General features: G+C 34.8%; 3 protein-coding genes across 8 annotated transcripts; 2 read left to right on the top strand and 1 right to left on the bottom strand.

Annotated features, from left to right (window-relative positions):
- Nucleotides 1–582: 582 nt before the first annotated feature.
- LOC107942714 (protein TRIGALACTOSYLDIACYLGLYCEROL 1, chloroplastic) lies at nucleotides 583–3,260 on the bottom strand. Of its 2 annotated transcripts, none has more exons than XM_016876432.2 (3): nucleotides 3,021–3,260; nucleotides 2,009–2,082; nucleotides 583–1,933 (listed from the first exon to the last, which is right to left on the bottom strand). In XM_016876432.2, exons 2-3 carry the CDS (start codon nucleotides 2,053–2,055, stop codon nucleotides 928–930), a joined length of 1,053 nt encoding a protein of 350 aa, XP_016731921.1. In that variant the 5' UTR covers nucleotides 2,056–2,082; nucleotides 3,021–3,260; the 3' UTR covers nucleotides 583–927. The 2 variants fall into 2 exon arrangements, with proteins under 2 accessions (XP_016731921.1, XP_040933091.1); XM_041077157.1 differs by lacking the exon at nucleotides 3,021–3,260 and adding an exon at nucleotides 2,170–3,010.
- Nucleotides 3,261–8,563: 5,303 nt separating this feature from the next.
- On the top strand, nucleotides 8,564–23,185 carry LOC107942709 (phosphoglucan, water dikinase, chloroplastic). Its single transcript, XM_041076238.1, has 21 exons — nucleotides 8,564–8,711; nucleotides 9,441–9,459; nucleotides 9,776–10,023; nucleotides 15,232–15,575; nucleotides 15,865–15,951; nucleotides 16,034–16,165; nucleotides 16,250–16,375; nucleotides 16,452–16,630; nucleotides 16,900–16,984; nucleotides 17,479–17,628; nucleotides 17,747–17,799; nucleotides 18,566–18,774; nucleotides 19,089–19,207; nucleotides 19,496–19,566; nucleotides 19,677–19,794; nucleotides 20,167–20,253; nucleotides 20,360–20,446; nucleotides 20,655–20,731; nucleotides 20,869–21,007; nucleotides 21,097–21,208; nucleotides 21,704–23,185. The coding sequence occupies exons 1-21, from the start codon at nucleotides 8,564–8,566 to the stop codon at nucleotides 22,606–22,608; spliced, it is 3,495 nt and encodes a 1,164-aa protein (XP_040932172.1). The 3' UTR covers nucleotides 22,609–23,185.
- Nucleotides 23,186–23,962: 777 nt separating this feature from the next.
- LOC107942710 (rho GDP-dissociation inhibitor 1) lies at nucleotides 23,963–26,004 on the top strand. Of its 5 annotated transcripts, none has more exons than XM_041077154.1 (5): nucleotides 23,963–24,547; nucleotides 24,660–24,726; nucleotides 24,796–25,014; nucleotides 25,152–25,276; nucleotides 25,816–26,004. In XM_041077154.1, the coding sequence occupies exons 1-5, from the start codon at nucleotides 24,290–24,292 to the stop codon at nucleotides 25,897–25,899; spliced, it is 753 nt and encodes a 250-aa protein (XP_040933088.1). In that variant the 5' UTR covers nucleotides 23,963–24,289; the 3' UTR covers nucleotides 25,900–26,004. The 5 variants fall into 5 exon arrangements, with proteins under 5 accessions (XP_040933088.1, XP_040933089.1, XP_040933087.1 ...); XM_041077155.1 differs by having other exon boundaries at nucleotides 23,969–24,547; nucleotides 25,155–25,276; XM_041077153.1 differs by having other exon boundaries at nucleotides 23,994–24,547; nucleotides 24,660–25,014; nucleotides 25,155–25,276.
- The last annotated feature ends 1,593 nt before the right edge of the window (nucleotides 26,005–27,597 follow it).

Genomic DNA, 27,597 nt, shown 5'->3' with positions numbered 1-27,597 from the left:
CAACAATACTTTTTCTTTTTTCTTTTTGATTTTATTGTGAAGTTTAATTATTTTAGAGGTTTGTAGTTGTTAATTTAGCATTATTTCTAGAATTTGAATTTGTAAAGTAAACTTATTTAAATATTAAGCCGTCCTCTCAAATTTAAAAGTTAAGAGGATTTAAATAAATATTATGCTTAAAATATAAGTTTGGACAAAAAAATTGAATTTATTTAAAATGTGAGTTATACTCAAACTTAAATATTCATAATCTAATCCCAACTCAGTTCATTTTTCTAAGTTTATAATAAATAATACAATATTATTTTTACATATTATATAATTTATAATATATAATAATAAAAGGCTATTATTTGACATATGTATACTTTTTTTTATTCCATAAGTAATTTTAAAAAATTTCTCTATCTTTTTTTTAAACATTTTTTAAAAATATTTTATTATATCTTTATAGGATACTTGCCACTATAACGTAATATATTAAAAAATATTAAATTGTCTATATGTAAAATTTTAATAAATAAAAAATACATAAAATTATATAATATTAAATTAAAAATAATATAAATATATTCATAACAAATTAAAATAACATGAGTAGACTTAAAATGAATTTAAATTACCTATTTACAATATGAATAGATTTAAACAAAATTTTATACTCATATTTTAAGTCGAGCAAAGCAAATATAATATGTCAATATTATCTTTAAGCCCGACTCAAATTCGACCCGACCCATAAATACCTATAAATACATATACCAAGAATCCAATACTTATATTAATCATAAACTAGCCAAAAAAAAGAACAAAAAAGCTTCACAAAAATATCTCCGCTTATGATTTGAGTTTTATCCGAATTGAACCCAGTAACAAGCTCTTATTTCTTTATGGTCGAAGCACAAACTAGCCAAAACTTGAACAACTTTATACACAATTCTTCCAAGAATCTCCGGCCCCTGGGAAGAAGCAATACGAGAGTGCGAAATCCGCCATGAAAATACCAACTAGTGAGATAACCACAGCGGAAGTAGTCGACTCACCAACTCCTTTGGCTCCTCCAATTGTGGTGGCTCCCCAAGCACAGCTCACAATCGATATAATCATACCGAAAACCTGAGATTTAATCATTGCACTAATTATATCCCATGATTGTAAAACCCTTTGTGCTGAATCTAAGATGATATTAATGCTGATCCCGTAAACACTATCGGCCAGAAGGGCACTTGATGCCATCCCGATCGTGAAACACATCAGAGTCAAAAATGGTAAAGCTAAAGAGGAAGCGATAACTCGAGGTGTGACTAAATAATCAATGGGGTTCGATCCAAGAACTCTTAGAGTGTCGGTCTGCTCTGAAACCTGCATCGTTCCTAATTCTGCAGCAAATGCACTTCCAATTCGTCCAGCAATCACAATCGATGTAACCACAGGACTTAACTCCCTCGAGAATGCTAAGGCTAATACCCCGCCAATTGATCGGTTCAAACCCAATCGAGTAAATTCTCTAACGAACTGAATGGTGAAGGCCATGCCGACAAATGCCGAGGTTAGAAGACAAACCCCGACTGATTTCGGTCCAACTCTCTCCAGTTGTTCGAGAGTATTCCCCCAGTGGACTTTACCCTTTAAAATCCGAATAATAACCTGCCCCGCGAGGACAAGAACGGACAATCCTCTCCATAAGAAACTTGGAGGAGACCATTTGCTAAAGATTGTCTCTGGTTCCGAAGTGGGCGCATTGTTCGTATTGCACTCTTCTTCTAGCAAAGGGACACATGCATAGCCATCATCCGTGTTTGAAATCACAAACAATCTGGTTTTGCGGATTGGTGCTGGAAATTGAAGATTCTGACCTCTTCCGGTGAAGCTAATTTGACTCGAATTCCGAACTCCGGGTTTAATCGCCTGATGGAATTTGCAAGAGCCTCTTCTACAATAGGGTTAAAGATATTAAATCTCACAGATAAAGCATCAGCTGTAATTTCATTTTGAGTCGATCACAGACCTGCTCGAAAAGTAATACATCAGATGATGTTGAGAAGCCGTTCGCATATTTGGCTTGTCGTCCCTGAACTTCAACTATAAGAAAACTCGAGTAAGACCTTAAAGGTTTGAATATACACAAATCAAATTTCAATCGGACAAAAGAAATACACAAAAATGTACCTTTTTTACCACTCCTGAAAAATAATTTCACCCTAAAGTAGCAAAAACAAAGAAGTATTTGTCTTTACAGGAATAAAAACATAAACATTATAAACTGAAAAATGAACAAGGAAAGATACAGAATAGAACTTACGTGAAAATGATATAGGCATTTTTCATATTTAAGTTAAAACTTAAAATGTACTCATCTTTGTATATTGAGAAAAGAAGTAAAAAGACGTCTCTAGTACCTTTCAATTTCGATATTGAGCAAATTGGTCCCTCAAAAAACTCAAAACAATTTAGTCCCTATCAATTTCAACAATGAGCAATTAATTTTTCTTCAAAGTTAACGCATTCTATCAATTTAGTATTTGATTAACAAATTTAGGTCACAACATTTATGTACTTTGTGAACATTTATAATATATAAACATCAAGAGCTATATTTTTTATTATAACAATCAAAATTATGTACAATTGATGGAAAACATTAACACCACAATTAATCCTCTTTAGTTGTTCACTTTCAAATTTGATAGGAAATAAACTGCTTCAGTTTTTTGTGAACATTTTCCTCAATATTTTCTTAAAAATTTGAATTAAGAGCACCAAGTTTGAGATTGGGGTAAAAAAAAACCCTAAAAAATCCGAATTTAATGGATCCAAAAGCAGCAAGGAATTAACTCAAGAACTGTTCACAATTACACTACCCAATTACCCCAAATAGCTAATTTTACCTCAACAACAACAACATTTTTTGCTAAAAACATCTCTAAGTGACAAGTTCCTAAAGAAATTGGCAGAGTGAACCCTAAAAATCAAGGGGTAACAATGAATATTCGTAAGAAAGAATAGATATAAAAAAATACCTATGATTGAAGAGAGAAAGGTGACGATCGCCGTAGAGATTGGCGGTTGTTACAATGAGCAGCTTTTTCAGTGTATATAGCTTATTTTTTTCATTCTTCAAACAGAGTGGAAATTCAAGTGTCGAGAATATGAACGATTCAAGTTTTAGGGTTTTTCTTAAATTAGGAAAAAATGCTGAAATTAAAAAAAATTTACGTCCGAATTTCCCAAGGCAGAATGGCGTTTTTCAAAAAAACGTGTTCTTTTTAATACATTAGTTTTTTTTTTGTCAGTTGAACTGTTAATAATATTGTTCGGTTTTTCTTATACTCAGTATTTGTATTTTTTATTTAATATTATTTTATTTCTAATTTTTTAATTAATAAATATATTTAAAATTTTTAATTTATATTTTTAATTAATAATTATTTTATTTATAATGATAAATAAGTAATTATACAACAAAAATATATTTTTTATATATCATTATGTTAAAATATATATAAATAAAAAAATTATTAATTAAAAAGGTTACTAACATAACGATATATATAAAATATATTTTTATTATATAATTATTATTTCATTTATATAAATAAAAAAATTATTAATTAAAAAACTTTAAAATAGTATATCTATTAATTAAAAAATAAAAAATAAAACAACATTAAATAAAAATACAAATATGAGTAGAAAAAAAATCTGAATCTTAAAAATAAAACCACTCACTCTTAACAATCTAACCAAAAAAATCAATACATTGAAAAATAACATTTTGTAAAAAGTGTTTTTTAAAAATTACTTTTTTAATATGCATTTTTTGTTTCTTTCTTTAAAATCAGACTATTACCTTAATTTTCTATTTTTTTTTTATTTTGACATTTTTACCTAACTTTCCTTTTTTTCTCATTCAAAAAATTATCATTTCATCGTGCTTTGCACATTTTAGTTAGCATCTCAAAATTGTTCATCCCAATAAAAACATGACATTAAATTTAATTCATAACATTTACATTTTTTTTGTTAGTTTAAACTTTATTTTTTCGAATTAAATTTCGTCATTAACTTTTTAAAAATAATTAAATTTATCCATTAACTTTTTAACAAATAGTCGAAGTAATTTTTTTAATACTAACTAAAATTTTTAAACTGGATAAATTACATGATAATTCACAAGTACTCTATGTTATTTTTTTTAATTTATGAAAATTTTAATTTTGATTAATTATATTTTTATAATTTTTGAATTATTTATTTATGTGACATATAAAATAAATAATGTATATATAAACTGTCATCCGAGCAGTCACGTAAATAATGCAAAAGATTAACATTTTTAATTATTATTTCATTAAAAAACGATTTAACTATTTTTAAGAAATTAAAAACAAAATTTAATTAAAAAAAACCTGATAAAAAATATAAACATAAAATATTAAATCTATGATTATGAGCTGTGAAACTCCTAGGAATACATCATTGTGTAAATTATATATTAGAAAAAATGAGTACAATAATCATTTTGCAGTAAGTTAAAAATATTGTTTTATAAAAAAATCGTAATTAAATAATATGTTATTGTAGTTTAAAAAATTCGGATGGTTTCATTTGACATTTTTTTTTTCGGTAGACCGAACTGGTTACATATAAACTAACATGCACCAGCATATAAATCAGAAATATCCTGCGCAAGAATATTCAAGATCGAATTAGGCGGTTGAACAAACACCCGCATTTGTTCAACAGTGCCTGCAAGTTTAGCCATATGATCGGCAGCACAGTTAGCAGTAAGACAAACATGACGCAGCCTAACCGACCAGTTCCGACGAAGGAGTTGAGATAAAAACCGCAGCTCCACGAGGTTATCGCAACACAACCTGCAGTAATGGACTCGATGTGGACCCTGTTATCGCTTGACAGCTCGACACAATGATAGCTGTGCTCCTAAGCGAGTCGGAGACCTTCGGACAAAGCCCTCGCCTCCGTCTGAAAAATCGAGAATGCCCCTAATGTCGTTGCAAAACCAAAATACCAGTCCCTAGTGGAACCTTGAACACGCACCTCCAACAGAAGAACGTTGACAGCTTCATCTGTATTAATTTTAAGCCAACCCTTCTCCGGCGGATGCCACTGAACGATAGAACCAACACCAGCAACAACAGTGCTCCGGTTCTAGTAAACACCAGCGAGGACAATTCGCAACAATTTCAGTAAACATTGTTGCGGAAGCGACGATAATATTAATAACAATATTATCAGAAATATTTAGATAATTATTATGCCAACAATTATACTAAGAAAATTCCCAGTTAAATTGGAGGGGTCACAATGGTCCCGCTTAAAACCCAACAACTAGACAGAACTCACTTAGATATTTATAGCAATAATAACTAAATAAATATAACCAACATAAAGCTATTAAATAAAAGCAAACAAATAAGAAATAAAATACCAGAGTTTTAACGAGGTTCGGCCAATTTAGCTTACGTCCTCGGACACTACCAAATTAATATTTCCTCTAGAAATATTACAAAGGAGAAGATTTTGGGATGATACAACCAAAGGGGGAGGGGTTCTATATATAACAAACCAAACCCCCTCCCTTTCTATCTTTTCCTAATGTGGGATATTGCCAATATTCAACAAATCTCCACCTTGGCGATATTCCACATCTTCGAACATCTTCTCATAACACTAACTTCAATAGTGTCTTCAAATTTGCAACCAATCGCCTTCTTCCCTTTTGGTAGTTGTGCCAGCTTCCACGTCTTGTTTTTCTCTAGAGATTGCATTTCCTCTTCCATTGCACCTAACCATCTATTATTCTCTAAACTCTGAATGGCTTCGGTGTAAGTGGATGGAATATTATCAACAACTGGAAGTGCATAAGCTACCATGTCAGTGAAACGAGCTGGTTTCTGAATTTCTCGTCTCTGCCTTCTGACTGCAATTGGCTCTGATTGCTGTTGAGGTTCTTGGGTAGAAACCTCTTCCTCATCTGACTCTGCATCTGCCAATGAAGAATCACTAGTGGTACCTTCTGCTGGAATTACCACACTCTGCTCAAACTCCACCTGCTGCGGAGTACACTCCACCTGCTGCGAAGTACTACTCACTCCTTCTGGATTTACCTTATTCAACATGGCAGATTCATGAAAGGTAACATCCCTACTGATTATCGTCTTCTTTGCCTCTAGACACCACAAACGATATCCCTTAACACCAGCATTGAAGCCCATGAATAGAGCCTTCTTTGCTCTTGGATCTAACTTTGATTCTTTCACATGATAATATGCAATAGAACCAAAAATGCGCAAGGTGTCATAATCAGTAGCAGGTTTTCCATACCATTTCTCCAAAGGAGTCTTGCCATTTATAGCAGATGATGGCAAATGATTGATGAGATGTTGAGCGTACATCACAGCCTCAGCCCAAAACTTTCTATCTAATCCAGCATTAGATAACATACATCGAACTTTCTCCACAAGCGTTCGATTCATACGCTCTGCCACCCCATTCTGTTGCGGTGTTCCACCTACGGTGAAGTGCCTTACTATGCCACAATCTTGGCATATCTTCAGGAAAGGATCGCTTTTATATTCTCCACCGTTGTCTGATCGGAGAACCTTAATCTTCCTTCCTGTCTGATTTTCAACTTTAGTTTTCCACTTAAGGAAAACTTCAAGCACCTCATCTTTGTTCTTCATAGGAAACACCCAAACTCGTCTGGAAAAATCATCAATAAAGGTGACAAAATAACGTCTTCCTCCAAGTGATGGAGTCTTGGACGGTCCCCATACATCAGAATGCACATAATCCAGAATACTTTTAGTATTGTGAATCCCAGTGCCAAATTTCACCCTTCGTTGTTTTCCCAGAACACAATGCTCGCAAAATTCAAGTTTGCAAGTCTTTGTACCTTTCAATAATCCTTGCTTGGCTAGAGTTTGCAAGGATTTTTCACCAGCATGGCCCAAACGCATATGCCACAGCTGTGTTGCCTCAGCGTCCTTCTTGGTACTCGTAATTGCTGCTGCTGTTGTCCCGACCACTGTACTACCTTGGTAGTAATACAGATTGTTCTTTCTTATGCCTTTCAACATCACCAATGCTCCTGAAGTTGCTTTAAGAACTCCATCTCGTATTGTCACAACTAGGCCTTTAGATTCTAACGACCCCAAAGAGATGAGATTCTTCTTCAACTTTGGGACATATCGTACATCCCGCAAAATTCTAGTAGATCCATCATGACTCCTCAGTTTAATTGAACCTATCCCGGCTATTTTACATGTGTTATCATTACCCATGTAAACAACCCCTTCATCTAGTTTTTGAAATTCAAAGAACCATTCCCGAATGGGACACATATGATAGGAACAACCAGAATCCATGATCCACTCATCTGCATATAATGTTGAAGATGTCATACTAAGAGAAAAGTCTGACTCTGCTTCACTATTGCATTCTGCAACATTTGCATCTTGCGGAGTCTTCCCTTTTTTCTTCAATTTTGGACAATCTTTCTTCCAATGTCCTTTTTCTTTGCAAAAAGAACATTCATCTTTGGCAACAGCTCGACCTTTGGACTTTCTTCTCTTCCCCTTAGACTGACTTTGCTGACGACCTCTTGTTACCAATGCTTCCACTGCTGCTTCACCTGAACCTTTCAACTTATCCTTTCGGCGTAGTTCATAGCTATACAATGCAGCAGTTACTTCATTGAAAGTTACTTCCGATTTTCCATGAAGTAGGGTAGTTTCAAGGTACTCAAACTCCTCAGGAAGCGATCCCAACAACATTAACGCCAAGTCTTCGTCTTCAAAAGTCACATCCAAATTCAACAAATCAGCCACCAGCTGATTAAAATTGGTAATGTGCTCGTTCATCGTGGTACCAGGAACATAACTGAAACGAAACAGTCTTTTCTTCATATGTAACTTATTTTGACTGTTCTTCTTCAGAAATTTCTCCTCCAATGCTTTCCACAATTTACTTGCAGAAGTCTCTTTACTGAATGTATACTTCTGCTCTCTGGAAAGACATGATCGAATTGTACCACATGCCAATCGGTTGATGGTCTTCCATTCTTTATCATCAACCCCTTCTGGTTTTTCTTCCTCAATGGCAATATCTAGACCCTGTTGAAAGAGGGCATCTAGAAGCTCACTTTGCCACATGCCGAAATGACCTGTTCCATCAAAAAATTTCCACTACAAATCTCGTATTTGCAGTTCCAATCCTCGGCAAAATGTACGAAGTGGAAGTTGTTGATATGGATGGTTTTTCTTCTGTCATTTTTGCCATAGCTTCTACTTAATAGCCACCAAATGCAGAATACCCACAAGCTTTAGGAAATGTTTCTGATGTGTAAGATCAGACTAAGCTGCAAACACAGAGCATACTACAAAACCTTGGCTCGGATACCAAACATCATTCCAGAAGTTAACAACTCGATCATTGCCAACAATCCAATAAACACCAGCGAGGACATCAGGCCACACAGTAGTTAGACATCGCAAAGATACGAGCACCTGCTGCTCGCAATAGTGTTAGGCAGAACACCATGGATTCCATACTTACCCCGAAGAAGCTGGACCCAAAATTTATCAGTGGCTGCAACAATCAGAAAATCAAGTTTGAGGAGAAAGACCTTGCTTTGACAAGCGAAGTCACAAATCCCCAGACCGCCATACACAATCGGCTTACAGCAGGTCTGTCAACTAACCAAAGCAGGCTTCCGCACCAACGCATTAGAACCTCATATAAAAGCACATGCTAGTTTTTCAATCTCCTTAGACACTAAAATGGGCAATGGAGTGTACTCATAAAGTACGTAGGGAGAGCTAACAACGTAGAGATTATTAGTAAATTTACCCTAAACCGGTCCATTCAACAAGTTCATCTCTGCTCTTTTTTTTCATTGCTATTTTTTTATTGCACTAATTATAAAATTAATCATTTATAATTACAATATATATTTCCTTTTTAATATCTCAATTCAAAAGTGATATTTATAAATATAAGAAAAAAATCAATGAAATAAATGTAAGAAAAAAAAAAAGATAGTCATTGGGATGTGTTCAGCACTCCACGTGGCGCGTAACCATCAGTTTCAAAGCTTGAACACTCCCACAAAAATGGCGCAAACCCGATCATATGATCATTCACTGAAACTCTCACGAAAAAGGAAAAAGAAACACTCCATTAATTCTCTCAACTTTGAAAACACAAACAAAGAAACTCAAATTCAAAGACGATCAACGAAAGCAAAGCAATGGGTTCTATTTATCTACGCTCACTCCATTGCCAGTTCTTATTTCGGAAGCAACTCACATTCCGCCCAAACACGACCATTTTCTATCCCAGGATTTCATTTTCTTTTCCTTTCTCTCCGGGAATCAACCGCCACTTTAATCCCTATAAGCCTCTCGTTTTTGCAGTTTCCGCTGCTCTCACTATGTACCTTTTTTTTAAGACTTTCATTGTCATGGCTTCTTATATAATAAAGTATTCATTTGCTTCAACGTTTTGAAAAAAATATGTATGAAAAATGGATTTAAATGGAATGACCATTTCTGTTTTGTAGTATTTTCTATGATAAATCACATGTTTTGTAGTTTGTACCATCCCAAAATGGAATGTATTGTTATGATCTAAAAGAAAATGCTATTGTTTGGTTTTTTTTGTGATTGATTTGATGAAATGTTATTGCAATGTTGTTAAGATTGCAGATGGCTAAAGTGGGGTTTTTTTTTTTTTTTGCTTTTGGGAACAGAGAAGAAGAAAAAATGAGGGTGAAATTGTCTGCACCTGGAAAAGTATGCCTTAATATTTGCTTAGATCTCCAAGTTAAATATGGTGAACATGTAGTTATTTTAGGGTCTGCAAAGGAATTGGGATCCTGGAAAAAACAGGTGCCTATGAGCTGGTCCGAGCGTGGCTGGGTATGCGATTTCGAGTTTGATGGTGGTCAGTCTGCTGAGTTTAAATTTGTGATTGTTGGGAACGATAAGACTTTGGTATGTGTTGCGCGGAAGCGTGTGAAAGAGTAAAATTATTGTACTGAAAAATCACACTAAGTTCAATTCCTAGGAAAGAGAGGTGGATCACGAGGATCGCTTACATACCAGATCTTTCCTAGCCAGAATATCCCTCTATCGTAATTTAATAGCACAATAAATCACTACAATGACACTTGCAAAATATGCAAAACAAAAATAAAGAACACTAGAATTTTAACGAGGTTCAGCAAATTTTGCCTACGTCCTCGGGCACTACCAAATATATTTCACTCCAAAAATACAAGTGAAAGTTTACAAATAGGGAGAGAGAACAATTGCCTTAAGTAGAGAATGGCAAGTGTGGGATGAAGAAAGTAAGAAATGGTTAGGCCTATTTATAGTTGAGGTTCAAGGATCAACTTGCAATGTCCCTATACAATTAGGGACCAAAATTACAATTATCCCATGCCAACTTTTAACCCAACTTGCCAACCAATTTTACTTTCTACTTTCGGTGCCCACCCTTTTTGACTTTTCAAACAATGGGTGGGTTCCAATAATCTCCACCTTGAAGATTTGATTAGGATAATCTTATCTTCACACAATTCTTTCTGCCTTTGACAACAATACTTGATAGTGCCTTCTTCAACTGTTAAACTTGCAGGATATTAATCAAGTTCAAACAATGTTCGAACTTGGTTGCTGTTACCACCTTGGTCATCATATCTGCGGGATTATTTGCAGTCTTGATCTTCTGAAGACAAATTTTCCCCTCTTCAATAATTTCCCGCACAAAATGGAATCGTACGTCGATATGTTTTGTACGTGCATGATAGACTTGATTCTTTGCTAAATGAATAGCACTTTGACTATCACAATACACGTTAATATGCTCCTGAACCAACCCCAAGGTTTTAGCCATACCTTGTAACCAAATAGCCTCCTTTACAGCCTCTGTTACAGCCATGTACTCGGCTTCTGTGGTTGACAATGCAACTGTAGACTGTAGTGTAGACTTCCAACTTATTGGTCCTCCAGCAAGTGTAAACACATAACCGGTGGTTGATCTTCGCTTGTCCAAATCACCGGCATAGTCAGAATCAACGTACCCAATAACACCTTTACCAAGTGTATTATCCTGCTTGAACAGTAATCCAACATCCACGGTCTTCTGAATATACCGTAGAATCCATTTCACAGCTTGCCAATGTCCTTTTCCAGGATTATGCATATACCTGCTCACTATACTAACTGCCTGTGAAATGTCGGGTCTTGTACACACCATTGCATACATCAAGCTACCCACTGCATTAGAATACGGAACTTGCAACATGTATTCTCGTTCCGTATTCGTCGAAGGAGATAGTTGTGCAGAAAGCTTGAAATGAGAAGCCAACGGGGTACTTACAGGTTTGGTCTGCTCGTTCATGCCAAACTGTTGTAGTACTTTCTTCAAATACTGCTTCTGAGACAAGCTAACTCTGCCATGAGCTCTATCTCTACATATTTCCATGCCAAGAATCTTCTTAGCTTCACCTAGATCTTTCATCTCAAACTCGAGATTGAGTTGAGTCTTCAATCTCTCAATCTCAACTTTGCTCTTAGATGCTATCAGCATATCATCAACATATAAGAGCAAGTATATGAAAGTTCCTTCTTGTAGCTTCTGAAAATATACGCAATGATCAAATTTACTTCTTGTGTACCTTTGCCCTTTCATGAACTGATCAAATCGCTTGTACCACTGCCTCGGAGATTGTTTCAATCCATAAAGCGACTTTGTCAGTTTGCAAACCCAATTTTCTTTATCAGCAACATTGAATCCATCAGGCTGAGTCATATAGATTTCCTCTTCCAAATCACCGTGTAAAAATGCTGTCTTCACATCAAGCTGAACTAGTTCAAGATCATATTGCGCAACCAAGGCTAGCAAAATCCGAATAGACGAATGCTTCACAACTGGAGAAAACACTTCATTGTAGTCTATTCCTTCTTTCTGAGCGTAACCCTTTGCTACCAATCTAGCCTTGTATCGAATTTCATTTTTACCAGGAAATCCTTCCTTCTTTGCATATACCCATTTGCATCCAATTGCCTTCTTTCCCTTGGGCAGTCTCACCAACTCCCAAGTCTTATTTTTATGAAGAGACTGTATTTCTTCATTCATAGCTTGCTTCCACTTTACACCATCAGAGTTACTTATTGCTTCTGTGTAAGTGGAAGGAACATCATCATCTGCAATTGGAAGTGCATAGGCCACCATATCATCAAAGCGAGCAGGCTTACGAATCTCTCTTCTTGGCCTCCTATATACAATTGAATCTTGTTGCTGTAGAAGTTCTTGGGTCGAAACTTCTTCATCATTTGTTCTTTCAATATTAGCTGGATCATCATTAACCTTTTCAAACTCCACCTGCTGCAAAGTACTACTGGTTTTGTCATCCTTTTGTGAATCCTCGTTCTTCATCATGGTTGATTCATCAAAAGTTACATCTCTACTGAAAACAATCTTCCTTGTATCAGGACACCAGAGACGGTATCCTTTTACACCACCAGTTATACCCATGAATAATGCTTTCTTTGCTCTTGGGTCTAACTTAGATTCTTTTACATGATAATATGCAGTGGAACCAAAAACATGTAAAGAATCATAATCAGTAGCAGGTTTACCAGTCCACATCTCCATAGGAGTTTTTCCATTTATTGCAGCTGATGGCAATCGGTTAATTAGATGGCACGCATATGTAACTGCCTCGGCCCAAAATTCCTTGCCCAATCCAGCATTGGACAACATACATCGAACTTTCTCCAGTATAGTCCGATTCATGCGTTCTGCCACCCCATTCTGCTGTGGTGTATCTCGAACAGTGAAGTGTTGCACAATGCCCTCATCTTGACATACTTGTAGAAATGGATCATTTTTGTACTCAGTACCATTATCTGATCGAAGTCGTTTGACCTTTCGACCTGTCTGAGTCTCCACCATCTTCTTCCACTTCAGAAATGCATCCAAAACTTCATTTTTTCTTTTCATTAGATACACCCATACTTTTCTTGAATAATCATCAAGAAAAGTGACAAAATAGTGCATACCTCCCAAAGAAGCCACTTTGGTAGGTCCCCACACATCACTGTGAACATAGTCCAGAATTCCTTTCGTATTGTGAATTGCTGAACCAAATTTTACCCTCGTCTGCTTGCCCAGAACACAATGTTCACAGAATTCCAATTTGCAAGAATTTGCACCTTTCAACAAGCCTTGCTTCGCCAAAGTCTGCAAAGCTTTTTCACCAGCATGTCCCAATCGCCTATGCCATAACCTGGTAGCCTCTGAATCTGCATCTTTCGCAGAAGCTGTTGATGTTGATCCAATAACTGTACTTCCATTTAAATAGTACAAGTTATTTCTTCTAGTGCCTTTCATCACCGTCAATACCCCAGCTACTACCTTTAGTAATCCATCTCTCAAAGTGATTGTGAGCCCTTTAGATTCTAGGGCCCCTAATGAGATGAGATTTTTCTTCAAGCTGGGTACATAGCGAACATCTGTCAGAACTTGGATTGAGCCGTCATGGTTCTTCAATTTGATTGTACCTACACCCATTGTCTTACAGGCACTATCATTGCCCATAAAAACAACTCCACCTTCTAGTTCTTCAAGACTAGAAAATCAGTCCTTATTAGGACACATATGGTAAGTACATCCCGAATCCAATATCCACTCATCCGTTTGACATGCCATTGCCATGCCAACCAAGCTAAAGTCTGACTCCTCATCATGCTCCGCTACACATGCATTAGAAATAGACTTGCCCTTTTGTAACTTAGGACAATTCTTTTTCCAATGCCCTTTCTCACGACAAAAGGCACATTCATCTTTGGCGGGTCTCCCTTTGGACTTACCCCTTCTACCAGGTTTGCTGCTGTGTGAACGACCTCTTACTGTTAAGACTTCTGCAGTTGTATCTCTGTGATCTCTTTTATCTTTCTTTCGAGTCTCAGATCTATACAACGCACTACAGACTGCATCAAATGTGATTGAATCTTTCCCATGAAGCAATGTGGTGGTAAGATGATCATATTCATCAGGAAGGGAATTCAACAACAATAATGCCTTGTCTTCATCTTCAAATTTCTCATCCAAATTTAGCAAGTCTGCTAAAATTTTATTGAATGAGTTCACATGGTCATTTATCGACATACCGGGTGCATACGTGAACCGAAAAAGTTTCTTTTTCATATAAAGCCTATTTTCAAGACTTTTCGTTAGAAACTTTTCTTCTAATGTATCCCACAGCTTCTTCGCTGATGTCTCCCTCATGACGGAGTACTTCTGCTCTTTGGCCAAACATAGGCGAATTGTACCACACGCCTGTCTATTGATCTTGGCCCACTCCTTGTCATCCATCTTGTCAGGTTTTTCTTCAAGGGCTATATCCAGCTCTTGCTGACATAAGACATCCAGGATCTCACACTGCCACATACCAAAATTATTGGTACCGTCAAATTTCTCTACTTCAAATTTTGCATTTGTCACAGTAGTCCTTGCTGATGACGATGCTGCTGCCATTTTTCTCCTCAATCCCAACTACTGTATACGTGAACAGTACCGTATACGTGAATAGTGCCGTATACGTGAATAGTACCGTAAACGGTCATATTCCCCAAGTACGAACCTGGCTCTGGTACCAATTGTTGCGCGGAAGCGTGTGAAAGAGTAAAATTATTGTACTGAAAAATCACACTAAGTTCAATTCCCAGGAAAGAGAGGTGGATCACGAGGATCGCTTACATACCAGATCTTTCCTAGCCAGAATATCCCTCTATCGTAATTTAATAGCACAATAAATCACTACAATGACACTTGCAAAATATGCAAAACAAAAATAAAGAACACTAGAATTTTAACGAGGTTCAGCAAATTTTGCCTACGTCCTCGGGCACTACCAAATATATTTCACTCCAAAAATACAAGTGAAAGTTTACAAATAGGGAGAGAGAACAATTGCCTTAAGTAGAGAATGGCAAGTGTGGGATGAAGAAAGTAAGAAATGGTTAGGCCTATTTATAGTTGAGGTTCAAGGATCAACTTGCAATGTCCCTATACAATTAGGGACCAAAATTACAATTATCCCATGTCAACTTTTAACCCAACTTGCCAACCAATTTTACTTTCTACTTTCGGTGCCCACCCTTTTTGACTTTTCAAACAATGGGTGGGTTCCAATAGTATGGGAAACTGGGAATAACCGTATCCTGAAACTGCCTGAAGGAGGGAGTTATGTGATAGTATGCCACTGGAACTCGACAGGCGAGCCAGTGAAACTATTGCCTTTAGGTTTGGAAGAATATCGAGACAGAGTGGAGGATGTTGGTCATAAGCCCACTGCCGATGCATCAGAGCTTGGAACAAGTCCTTTTGTCGGACAATGGCAGGGGAGGGCTGCCTCCTTCATGCAGTCGAATGAGCATCACGATAGAGAAGTTGAGAGGAAATGGGATACAACCGGTCTTAAAGGGTTGGCTCTAAAGCTAGTTGAAGAAGATAAAAATGCAAGGAATTGGTGGAGAAAGGTAAATATGGTTAATTTATGTTAATTGCAGAATTCATATATGGAAATTGTGGTACGTGTGTAGCATTAATTCATTTGATTGATTACCTGAGTATGATGTTCCATGTCATCTATGTTCACATGCTTGCTCTTATAGTAAATGCTTATTTTATAAAAGGCTTGTCCATTCATTATTTTAGATCATTGCTCAGCATGTAAGCGTCTATTGTTGTGGGTGATGATTGTGATTGTTTTATATTTCTTTGACCATTGACATATTTCACTGTCTATGTTCCTTTTGCTAATGAAAGCTCGAAGTAGTTCGTGAGCTAATACATGAAAGTTTGGAAATTGGGGAACTGTTAGAGGCTCTAATATGCTCTGCTGTCTATTTAAAGGTATTATTGTATATCATTTGTTACATTTTGGTTTCGTCTTTTATTCTTCCATGTACTGCTCTTTAATCTTCATCTTATGCAGTGGGTAAACACTGGCCAAATTCCTTGTTTTGAAGATGGCGGTCATCACCGGCCAAACAAACATGCTGAGATTTCCAGGGATATATTTTGTGAATTAGAAAAAATCACTTGTAGTAAAGACACTTCACCTCAGGTGCTCTATCACTGCAGTTCTTGTATTGATAGTTTTCATATCTTGTCCATTTTGTAATGTCAGTTACATCAATTATATTTCCAGGAACTGCTTGTTATTCGCAAGATCCATCCTTGTTTGCCATCTTTTAAAGCAGAATTTACAGCACCTGTCCCACTGACTCGGATTAGAGACATCGCTCATCGGAATGATATTTCTCATGATCTGAAGGTCAGATTCTAGAAATACTTGGCCATTTTTCTTTTTTTTTCCCCTTCATATTAAATTTCAATTTTACACGTTCCAGCAAGAAATTAAGCATACAATACAGAACAAGCTTCATCGAAATGCTGGCCCTGAAGACTTAGTTTCGACAGAAGCAATGCTTGCAAGGATCACCAAGAATCCTGGAGAATATAGTGAAGCATTTATAGAACACTTCAAGATATTCCATCAGGAACTCAAAGATTTTTTCAACGCAGGAAGGTTCATTTCGAATAATTTGAACTTCTTACCACTTATGTTTTAAATTTCTTATCCTTCCTGTCTAGTTTTAACTCCTCTCAGCAATTTACCATGTAAAGTTGCTTACCAAGAAGAGTGGATTTCTACTCTAAACCTTTTGCATCATATATGCATGATTACTTCGAGTTTTCCACTTCATGTGGTGATCCAGTTCTTTATTTATTGCTATGTCTTACTTCTCAAGACTCCTTATTGTACATCTATGCATCTAAGGTTTTATATTATGGCAGCCTCACTGAACAACTTGAGTCACTTAGAGAATCCTTGGATGAGCGAGGAGTTTCAGCTCTTGCAGCATTTCTAGAATGCAAAAAGGTAGGTTGTTGTTTTTCTGCTCGCAGTTTTGATTTAGTGCATGTTTGTTGGAGTAGAATTAATGGCTTTGATCCATGTAGCCAGTGGCGGAGCCTGAAATTTTTGGGGCGGAATTAAATTGTATATTTTTACGATAGTAAAAATAAAATTTCATCATTTTAATAGCTATATCTTTATCATTTTTAAAGGGTTAAATCAAATTTTTATCATTTTGGGGAGCCAAAGTGCAAATTTACCATTACTAATTTAAAATTTTATAAATTATAAAGGGCCTAAATTAAAATTTTACCATTTTAGGGCCTATATCTCCACTACTCTCCGCCACTGCATGTAGCCAATCCCATGTAGTGTAAAACTAAAAAGGCTTATTGTTGTACTACAAATGAAACTTTTTAAGCTAGTAGAAAATGCTTTGCTGTTGTCGCAAATCTTTTCTAAGTGATTAACTTTTGTTGCATTTGCCTAATTTCTTTATTGCATATTTATATTTTCAGAGTCTGGATGCTGCAGCAGAGTCAAATAGTGTTTTGGATTTAATCAAGTCAATGCTTTCCTTGAGCGCTTTGAGACAAGTAATTGTAAAGGGTCTCGAAAGTGGTCTTAAAAATGATGCTTCTGATGCAGCCATAGCAATGCGTCAAAAGGTAAGTCCAATTGTTCTAATGTTTAAGTATAAGCTTCATAGAAACAGAAATTTGACTCGAAATTTTCTCCTCTTGCTCTCATCTTATTTTGCTGGTCACTGTTGTTTGCAATTGTTAGTGGCGGCTTTGTGAGATTGGTCTCGAAGACTTTACCTTTTTCCTCTTAAGCAGGTATATATCTAAACCTTTTTTTCGGTTGCTTTGATAATTATGCTTAGACTCGTAAAGTTTTCAGCTATTATTATACCTCTGCCAATTATGAAGATTAATTTATTAGCAGTTTATGACTCTACGCCAAAAATCCTAATCAGCTTATGGGTTCGTTTTACTCACCAAATTCTTGTTAATTTTAGTTAATGCCCTTGATGTCTGATATCACTTATCTATATTCTTTTGTTTGTAGAATTTGTAGCTAACATCCACGTAATGCTTAAAATCGGGAAGTTCTATAGAATATTATGATATCAAGATTTGATATTAATAGGATGTAATGATGTCATATTTTTGGTAATCTGAAAGGGCAACAAAGTGAGCTAGAAGAAAGGAACTATATCATGCTTTGCTATGGCTGCTTTAGCCAATTAAAGTGAGCTTCTAATCTTTGAACGGAAAGTTGTATATGTTGCTCATTTGTGCATGGTATTCATACAATACAATATGCAATATCATGCATGCAAATATATGCTTGACCCTGCCAACAGTTGCTTTACGAAAGGTGTTTATGATCCTCCATATCATACCTATTCAGCCACAACAGAATTGCTTTATTGCATTTATAACGATTTTTTTTTTCTTTTTTCAAATAATATAGTTTCCTACATATACTGGATTATTGTACTTTCTGGTGTCCCATCGCTCCATTTAGATGTGTTTTAGTGTTACCGTCCTTTTCTCTCCATTTCTCTTATTCATGCTGCACTGACTTGCATTGACTTAGGCTGCACAATACACATGAAGCTATGGGAGGAACCAATTGGCTTGCAGATCATCTGGATACAAAGAAAGCTAGTTCTTGGAATAATCCACTTAGGTCCCTAATTCTTGGTGTTCATCAGCTTGGTTTATCCGGTTGGAAACCAGGAGAATGTGCTGCTATTGGAAGTGAGCTCACTGCATGGCAAGAGAAAGGTCTCCTTGACAAAGAAGGTACCTTTCTCCAATGTTAGTCTTGACTCGTCTTTTTGCTAAATTACCCGTGTCCAATGCCGACACATATCTGGATTTGTGTACGGGGATATGACCTTCCAATAACCCTCCAATTGCCTAGAAAAACTTGGAAAAATTCAAACATACTCATGTTGGATATATACTCATGTCTGACACTCACATTCAGGTCCGATTAACATAGCCTTTCTCATCTTTTAATCTCTTTGTTCTTGAAATGTTTTGCATGGTTACTCAATTAGCCCTAGGTACATCGGTTTATGTTATTTTCTTGTCCCATGTTGTTTGCTATGAAGGAAGCGAAGATGGAAAAAGAATTTGGGCATTAAGACTCAAAGCTACACTCAACAGGACAAGGAGGCTAACCGAGGAATATTCCGACGCACTTCTGCAAATATTTCCTAAAAAAGTGCAGGTAAAGAATTTGATATTCTTGTGAAAAAGAAAAGCTCCGTACTGCAGGATGAAAATTTTTTATACCCGAGATTGATGTCACCCTAAGAAAATGTTTCTTATGGAAGGAAGTGTTTAAATCATCTTAGTGCTAAAGTTAAGGAGCTGTTTAGACTGTAACCTTTGAAGGTAATGTGAGATAAAATCCGGAAAGATAGTGCAGCTTCATACTATAAGTAATCTATTAAAAAATTTATAAATGGAGTAACTGGAATCCTCAATTGAAATTATTATTTTTTTACTCTTGAAGATGCTTGGTAAAGCTCTTGGAATTCTGGAAAACAGCGTAAGGACATATGCTGAAGCTGAGATTCGAGCTGGGTACGGTGACATTTAACTTTCTGATAAATTTCAAAAGAATGTTATGCTCCTTAAGTTTGTGACTTTATTTACTTTTTTTCTATGTTACTAACTGGAAATATCATTCGTAGGGTAATTTTTCAGGTTTCAAAACTATGTACTTTTCTTCTGAAAGCTGTGAGAACAGCACTAGGTTCTCAAGGTTGGGATGTCCTTGTTCCAGGATCCGTGTCTGGGACATTGGTTCAGGTACGTCAATAACTTGAGTGACTGCAGATAATTACAAGGATAGCAATGTTTACAGCTTTGTTTCTCTCATTCCTTTCTTATCAATGAGCCTATACATTAGGAAATAAAACCTGCATATGTTTTTATTGTTGAAAATATGGTTGATAGATGAGACACCGTGTATATCGTTGTCCTAGCTACTCTCTGAAAAACTTTAACCGGATTTTAAAAACTTATATCTAATTTTTGGAATAGAGAAAATAGAGAAACAACAGAACAGTGTTGTTTAGTCAGAAAACTTATCTCTCTTTGTTTTCATGTGCTACCTTACCTTCCGACATGTGAAATTCTGTCCCTTTATTTATACATGATGTCGAATTAGTTTTGCTTCAGGTTGAAACAATTGTCCCTGGATCACTGCCATCATCTTCGGAAGGACCAGTTATTCTCATGGTCAATAAAGCTGAAGGAGATGAGGAGGTTTCATATTGTTCTTAATACATTATTTGTCCCGATCCTTGTATGTTGCTTGTCATTTATGTACGAGCAAAGTTGTCACACGGCCTCTTTTGATACATTTCGACAGGTGACAACAGCTGGATCCAATATTACCGGAGTCATACTTTTGCAGGAATTGCCTCACTTGTCTCATCTTGGTGTTAGGGCCCGACAAGCAAGTTTTTTCTCTCTTATGACATCGAATTTTTTCTTATTATACTTGTGATAGAAACAATGTTATTTTGACTCTTCGTTTTGCTTGAAGTACTTGTATCTAATACCTGTGATATCTTTTTTGGGCGCATACCCGTATTAGATACTCACATCTGAATTTGAGTAACATGAGTATGTGATAGACGAATGAACGAGAGGCTTTTATGCAGGAAAAGGTTATCTTTGTTACATGTGAAGATGAAGAGCAAGTTTCCGATATACAAAAGCACGCAGGAAAATACATGAGGTTATTTCTGAAATACTCCAGTCTATAATCAACTTTCAACCTCATCAATCAGCTTTGAAAGTTAACTCTTTTTACCGTTGAATCCTAGACTTGAATGCTTTGTTTTGGTTCCTCCTTGCTTTTGTAAAATTTTGAAGACTAGAAGCATCATCAAGTGGCGTGGACCTAAGTCCATCTTCAAATGATCGTGGTGCTGTTTCTTTTAAGAAGAATCTTTCAAGTAATGGTTCATCTGCAGCCAAGGGGGTGGCTGTTAAAGTCCCGGCCTTTAATAAGGCATGTTTCGCTCTTTGCCATTTTAAACTGCATTAAACTAGCAATCTCAATTTTTTCTTTTAAAATAGTGACTTTTCTTTTTCATACAGGGAAATTCTTCCTTAAGACTTATACCACTTGCCGAAGCAGATGTACTAACTTCAGGAGCTAAGGCAGCTGCTTGCAGTCGTTTAGCGTCCTTGGCAGCAGCTTCCAATACGGGTAAGTGCCCCTTAGGCCTTAACCATCTCCCCATCCACCCCCAATACTCCAATGCCAAAAATGCGGCTTCAGTCATATGATATTGTATGTAAATAATGTTGAAAAAATACCATAATAGAGGCCAATGAAGCTATGTTTTCTCCGAATCTTCATTTTTCTTGAAATATCTATGTTTTGACATGCATTTCTGATATGTACTTGGACATAGGAATAGGGATATGACCCTCCAAGGATCCTTCAAATACATGGAAAAGCTTTAAAAGATTTGAACATACCTATATTTGATGCATATCCTTATTGGACGCTTACACTCAATTCCAAGTATCATAGTAATGAAGTACTATACAAAAATATTTTATTTGTTTAAGAGTTCCTACGCTAATTGTTTTACAAATTCCTTTTGTATTTCTTGTATTGGACTTTGATTAATCTTCTATCTTATAAATTGTACATTCATAAATTGTCATTGATCTTTTTTTTTTTTCTTTATGGCAGTAAACAGTGACAATGGTGTGTCAGCTTCGTTTCGTGTTCCTTCTGGAGTAGTTATACCGTTTGGTTCGATGGACTTGGCTTTAGAGGAAAACAAATCGACAAAAAAATTCATGACTCTTCTACAAAAGATAGAAACAGAAGGAGTCGGGAACGATGAACTTGACAAACTATGCAAACAACTTCAGCTACTGGTCTCTTCCCTCCGTCTCTCGGATGACTTATTCGATAGCATCATGAGCATATTTCCAAACGAAGCACGCTTGATTGTTCGTTCAAGTGCAAATGTGGAGGATTTGGTGGGGATGCCAGCTGCTGGACTTTACGAATCGATCCCAAATGTCAGTCTATCAAATCCAGCAGTTTTTTCTGATGCTGTTAGTCAAGTATGGGCCTCACTCTTTACACGAAGGGCAGTGCTGAGCCGCCGAGCTGCTGGTATATCGCAGAAAGATGCTACTATGGCAGTGTTGGTCCAAGAAATGCTTTCACCGGATCTTTCATTCATACTCCACACACTCAGCCCAACTGAGCAGGATCATAACATTGTTGAGGCTGAGATTGCTCCAGGGTTAGGCGAAACTCTTGCTTCAGGAACTCGTGGCACACCCTGGCGTGTATTGTCTGGGAAGTTTGACAGGACTGTCCGGACACTAGCATTTGCAAATTTCAGTGAGGAGATGGCAGTATCAGGTGCAGACCCTGCTGATGGTGAAGTTCACCGTTTGACAGTAGACTACAGCAAAAAACCGTTAACAGTTGATCCTAAATTCCGTCAGCAGTTTAGTCAGCATCTTGGTGCCATTGGGCTTTTCCTGGAGCAGAAGTTTGGCTGCCCCCAAGATGTTGAAGGATGTTGTCTCGGGGAAGATATTTACGTGGTTCAGACACGCCCCCAACCCCACTAATGGCCAGTAGCTTATCAGGTATCTAATTAGACTGTCATCCACATTGAAAATAAGCACTTCCAATCTTTGGCAATGCAAGCACTGTCTTCGTTTTCAAGCGTTCCACGCTTTACATACCCAGAATGTAAGCGGTTTTAAGCTACCTATGTTCGCATATACAGTATAGATTGCGTAATCACAAGTTATAGATTACAAAACTTGTACATGGAAGCTAAAAGACGAGGTTTTATCAATCGCGAGGTACTGCTAATATGTTAAGTAGTTTATGTTTATTATTTAAAGACAGTCGAATAAGGGTTGTCCCTGCAGGTTCGGTCTATCGTTTTTGCCAGTCAGTTTATGTAAATCCGAGGATGGCTGTTGAATCAAGGAAATCTCGATCTTGTGGATGTCTTCTTCAACTTTGAGAATGAAAGGTAACCCCATAATTCTTTTGCTATTGCAGTTCGCAGATAAGCATCAATGTCCCTACTTTTTGCTTATTGTTTAAGTTGGAATAACAGCTTTGGATTTGTATTCTGTTTTGAATAAATTTTGGAATTGTGCTTAAAATAATTAATTGAAGACTTTTAAGATGTTGAATCCCTAATTAATTTTGAAATATTATTTATTTTACATATGTTGTTTGGATTTCGGATGTAAGTATGTGTTTAATATGATTATATATATTTTTAAAGTTTTTTTTCCTCTTATGTAAAGGAAGGACCATACATCCATATTATTTGAGATACAAATAGACGGAGTATTAAAAAAATTCAAATAATATATTACTAGATTAAAAACATATGAGAAAATAATTATGTAATAAATTTATTAAAAAATTTATATAAAAAAATTAAATATAATTTTAATTTAAATGATAAGCTTGTTTTCAAGCTTCAAAACCCAACAAATAATAAATAATTTTAATTCCATATTTTATGGTTTGAATTTCAATAATTTAAAAAAGAAAAAAAAGGATTTTATTGAGTTGTACCACCGAATTCAAGTTGAAGAGATGAAATCATGAAATAAATAAAATATTGATGGGATTGGGATGTTGTAATGGATTAATTTCTTGAATATTATTAGATGATAAATATTATTTTTCAAATAGAGGGTGGAGTTTTTAAGCAAGTAGGAATAAATGGATGTTTGAGTGGGTCATCGAGAAAAGCTGGTCCAACCCTAACCACAGTGCTATTGCCACCACAAGCCAATGGTTCCAAAGCCTAACCACTGCTTCCATTTCAAGCCCATAATTATTATTCTGATATCTTTTTTCAATAACCATTGATTTCCTTTTATACAATTTTTATTACTTTCTATAATTTTTTATAAAATTAAATAAAAATAATACAAGCAAACTCGAATATGGATAGAGACTTAAAATTAACTTTCAACTTTTAATTACCATCCTTTTTTTGTTCCAACTGCCTTTCATGTCAGGTCTTGTGTCATGAATTAATGTCTTCTTTTCTTTCTTGCTAATCTCAAACAAGGAATGTTGATGGATATAAAAACAAAATAATCATTAATAAGAATCCATAAATTCTTCCTTTAAATCATCTAAAATTTGGTGCAATTTCAACCCCACAAAACCAACTTTGAATGTGAAGCTTCCTTCTTTAATCCCTACCCTATATATAAATGGTTTCCTTGGGCAAAGGTTCGTAGGGAAAAAAGAAAGAAAGAAAGAAAAATGTCAGCTGCTGTAGGAATTTTCTCAGCATCCAAACAAGATGGTTTGAAGAAAAATGGAAGAAACAATAATGAAGAGGCGAGAGAAGAGAAGAAGAAGAAGAACAAGAAGTTTGTTGATGATAATGAAGCAAAGAACAATAATGTTGATGATGAGAATGAGGTTGATGAAGAAGATGATAATCCCAAGCTGAAACCTGAGAAGGAGTTGGATCTTGGCCCTCCTCTTTCACTCAAAGAGCAGCTTGAAAAGGACAAGGTACATCTCTCTCTCTCTCTCTCTCTCTCTCTCTCTCTCTCTGTGTATATATATGCATGTATTTGCATGAAGCCAAGTAAAGCACTGTGTTTTGTATTTATTGATTCTCAAGGATGATGAAAGTCTGAGGAGATGGAAAGAACAGCTTCTTGGGAGCGTTGATATGTCTGCTCTTGGAGGTACTGTTTTTCCTATCTGTTATTCAAGGAGCAAACACATGTTGAATTATATTTTTGTGATGAAAGCAGAGATGGAGGCGGCAGAAGTGAAGATAGAAAGGCTGTCAATCGTATGTCGGGGCCGACCAGATATTGTTTTGCCCATTCCATTTGTTTCAAACCCTAAAAGCAGCTTGTTTATACTAAAGGAAGGAAGTCCTTATCGTCTCAAATTCTCCTTCACTGTCTCCCACAACGTTGTCTCTGGTCTTAACTACACTAACACTGTCTGGAAAACCGGTGTTAAAGGTGAGTATCATATACTTTCATGTTGGGATACGTATAGATACAAGCCATATTTATATTTAAAGATATCTCGTCAGAACCCAACTTAAATCTCCAACACAAGAATTCTAACATGATCCATTAATGAAACAACATGGCAGTAGAGAAAACAAAAGTGATGTTGGGAACATTTAGCCCTCGAAAAGATCCATACACTTATGAATTGGAAGAAGAAACCACCCCTTCTGGCTTGTTTGCTAGAGGCTCCTACTCTGCAACTACGAAGGTAACTAAACTATTATTTATTATAGCCATATTTGTCAATTTATTTTTTATTTTTTAACTAAATTTCGTAATTCATATTTTAAAAAGAGTCAAATTTAAAACTATATATTAAAATGTTAAAATTTTAAACATAGCACCTGCATTCACTTATACTTCATGCTATTTTTTTTGAATATTTTTATAATTTTAAAATCATTTGTTAATGTCACGTATAAATAAATAATGTCATTTCAATATAAAGTATATATGGATTGCCACGCTAACATCGTTAAAAAAATTAATATTTTAGTCCACATTTCTATTAAAAAAGATAATTTAACTCTTTTTGAAATGTTGATAATCAAATTTAACTAAGAAAAAAATAAGGATCAAATTGATAAAAATAGAAACGTCAAAGACTAAATTTATCATTATGCTTTAATTTATTATATATTAATACAAATCTATTTTCAGTTCTATTATTATTTTTTTATAAAGGAAGTTGCTGTATATTTATCTCAAAGATAGAGAACTACATTAAAATAAATTTTTTTTATGCAGCTTGTAGATGATGATGGCAAAGCTTATTTGGCTATGAATTACCACTTTGAAATCAAGAAGAACTGGCCATCAAACAACTCTTGAATTTTTTTTCCCTTCTTTTTTTTTTAATTTTGGGTTTTTAATTTTTTCTTTTATGTGGTTTTTCTCTTCTTACAAAATTTATTGTATCTACAATTTTTTGCGTTACTGTCTGGATTCTTTTTATTTTTTTGGTTTTGTGTGTCTATAAATAGAGGTTTTCATATATAATTTTTTTCATTTAATTAAGCTTGTAAAAATTATACATAAAAAAAAATCATATGTTAATCTGATGATCAAAATATTCGTCAACTTAAATGTGATTTAAATTCAAATCATATTAATGATATTGTTATTTGTCTTCATCCTATAATCCACCAAAAACAATTATTTATAAAAATTAGTAACATGTTTGTGGGGCTGAAAATGACAGAGAAATAATGAAACGCCATGTGCCATGATTTAAGTTTAACACTTTCTCTCTATTTATATAAATGCCTTTCACTGCAAGATTCCAAAGTACAAAAAAAAAAAATAAATAAATAAAACAAAAATATGTCAAATTATATATCATGGTCCAAACATTTCTTTTAAAATATCTTAAGATATTTATAACATTTTATTAACCCCATTTTAAAAAAATTCAGATAATTTCTTCTCAATTATATTATTTTTATTTAAATTTATTTAATTAATATATTATTATAACATTTTTAAAAATAATAATAATTTTACGCGCTAATTGATAGTTATGGGTTAGATTAGGTGAAAATCATTTATGTTATTAATAATATACATAGCGGCTCAAGTCTACTTATACTAATAAATGATTAATTCGAACTCCTTTAAATTGGGTCATATTATTTTTTTTATTTGAAACATATATTATTTTTATTTAAGATGTAACTATTTTATATAAAGATATTTTTTTTACTCCAGTTATATATAAACAATTTGATATATTTTTATAATTTATATTATAGTATAGTATATTAAATTTTTATGACATAAATTACATAATACATAAAAGAAAAGAAAGACAACATATTGTAAATTTAAAAATAAGTCAAGTTGAGCCATACTCAAACTTTGAACGTTGGAATTAGAATTTAACTTACATTTTAAATAGATCTAAATTTTTTGAAGTTCATTTTCAAAACGAGCTTTCAAACTTGAGAAATAACCCAATCCTTAATTACAACTATATTACTATTATTATTATAGTTTGTATGGTTCCAAAGCTTCGAATTATTGACTGAAATCTGAATAAAATAAAGTTAAAAAATATCTAATCTGAACTGAAAATATATTTTTATTATTCAAAGATATTAAAAAAATAACTTTTATTGTATTTTTATTTCACAACCAACCTTAAAAATTGTCATATATCTCTTTTTTTTTAATTTTTAGTTTTTAGTATTTTACTAAATTTCTTAAAATTTACATATATTTTTTATAATTAAATATTATTTAAATCAAAGAGAATATTTACGTTGTTCATGAAAATCACAGGCGCTTAACTCGGTATTAATGAGAATTTAGCCCACGAAAAATTGAAGGAAAAATCATCTTTTCTTCACTTTAATTGCTGCTTAATTTATGTATAGAAAATATAGTGATTAAACAATTAAAAATATGTAACGACCCAAAAAAAAAACAATAAAATTACGTATTTAGCCTAACCTTTCATTAAATTAATATCTAATTTGTGTCGGTATATTTTGACATATTATTATAATAATGTGGATTAAAAGAAAAAAA

This window comes from Gossypium hirsutum, chromosome A09 (assembly GCF_007990345.1).
Source record: "Gossypium hirsutum isolate 1008001.06 chromosome A09, Gossypium_hirsutum_v2.1, whole genome shotgun sequence".
NCBI lineage: Eukaryota > Viridiplantae > Streptophyta > Magnoliopsida > Malvales > Malvaceae > Gossypium > Gossypium hirsutum.
Note: the sequence above shows the minus strand (reverse complement) of the source record. Positions and strands in the feature narration are given on the sequence as shown.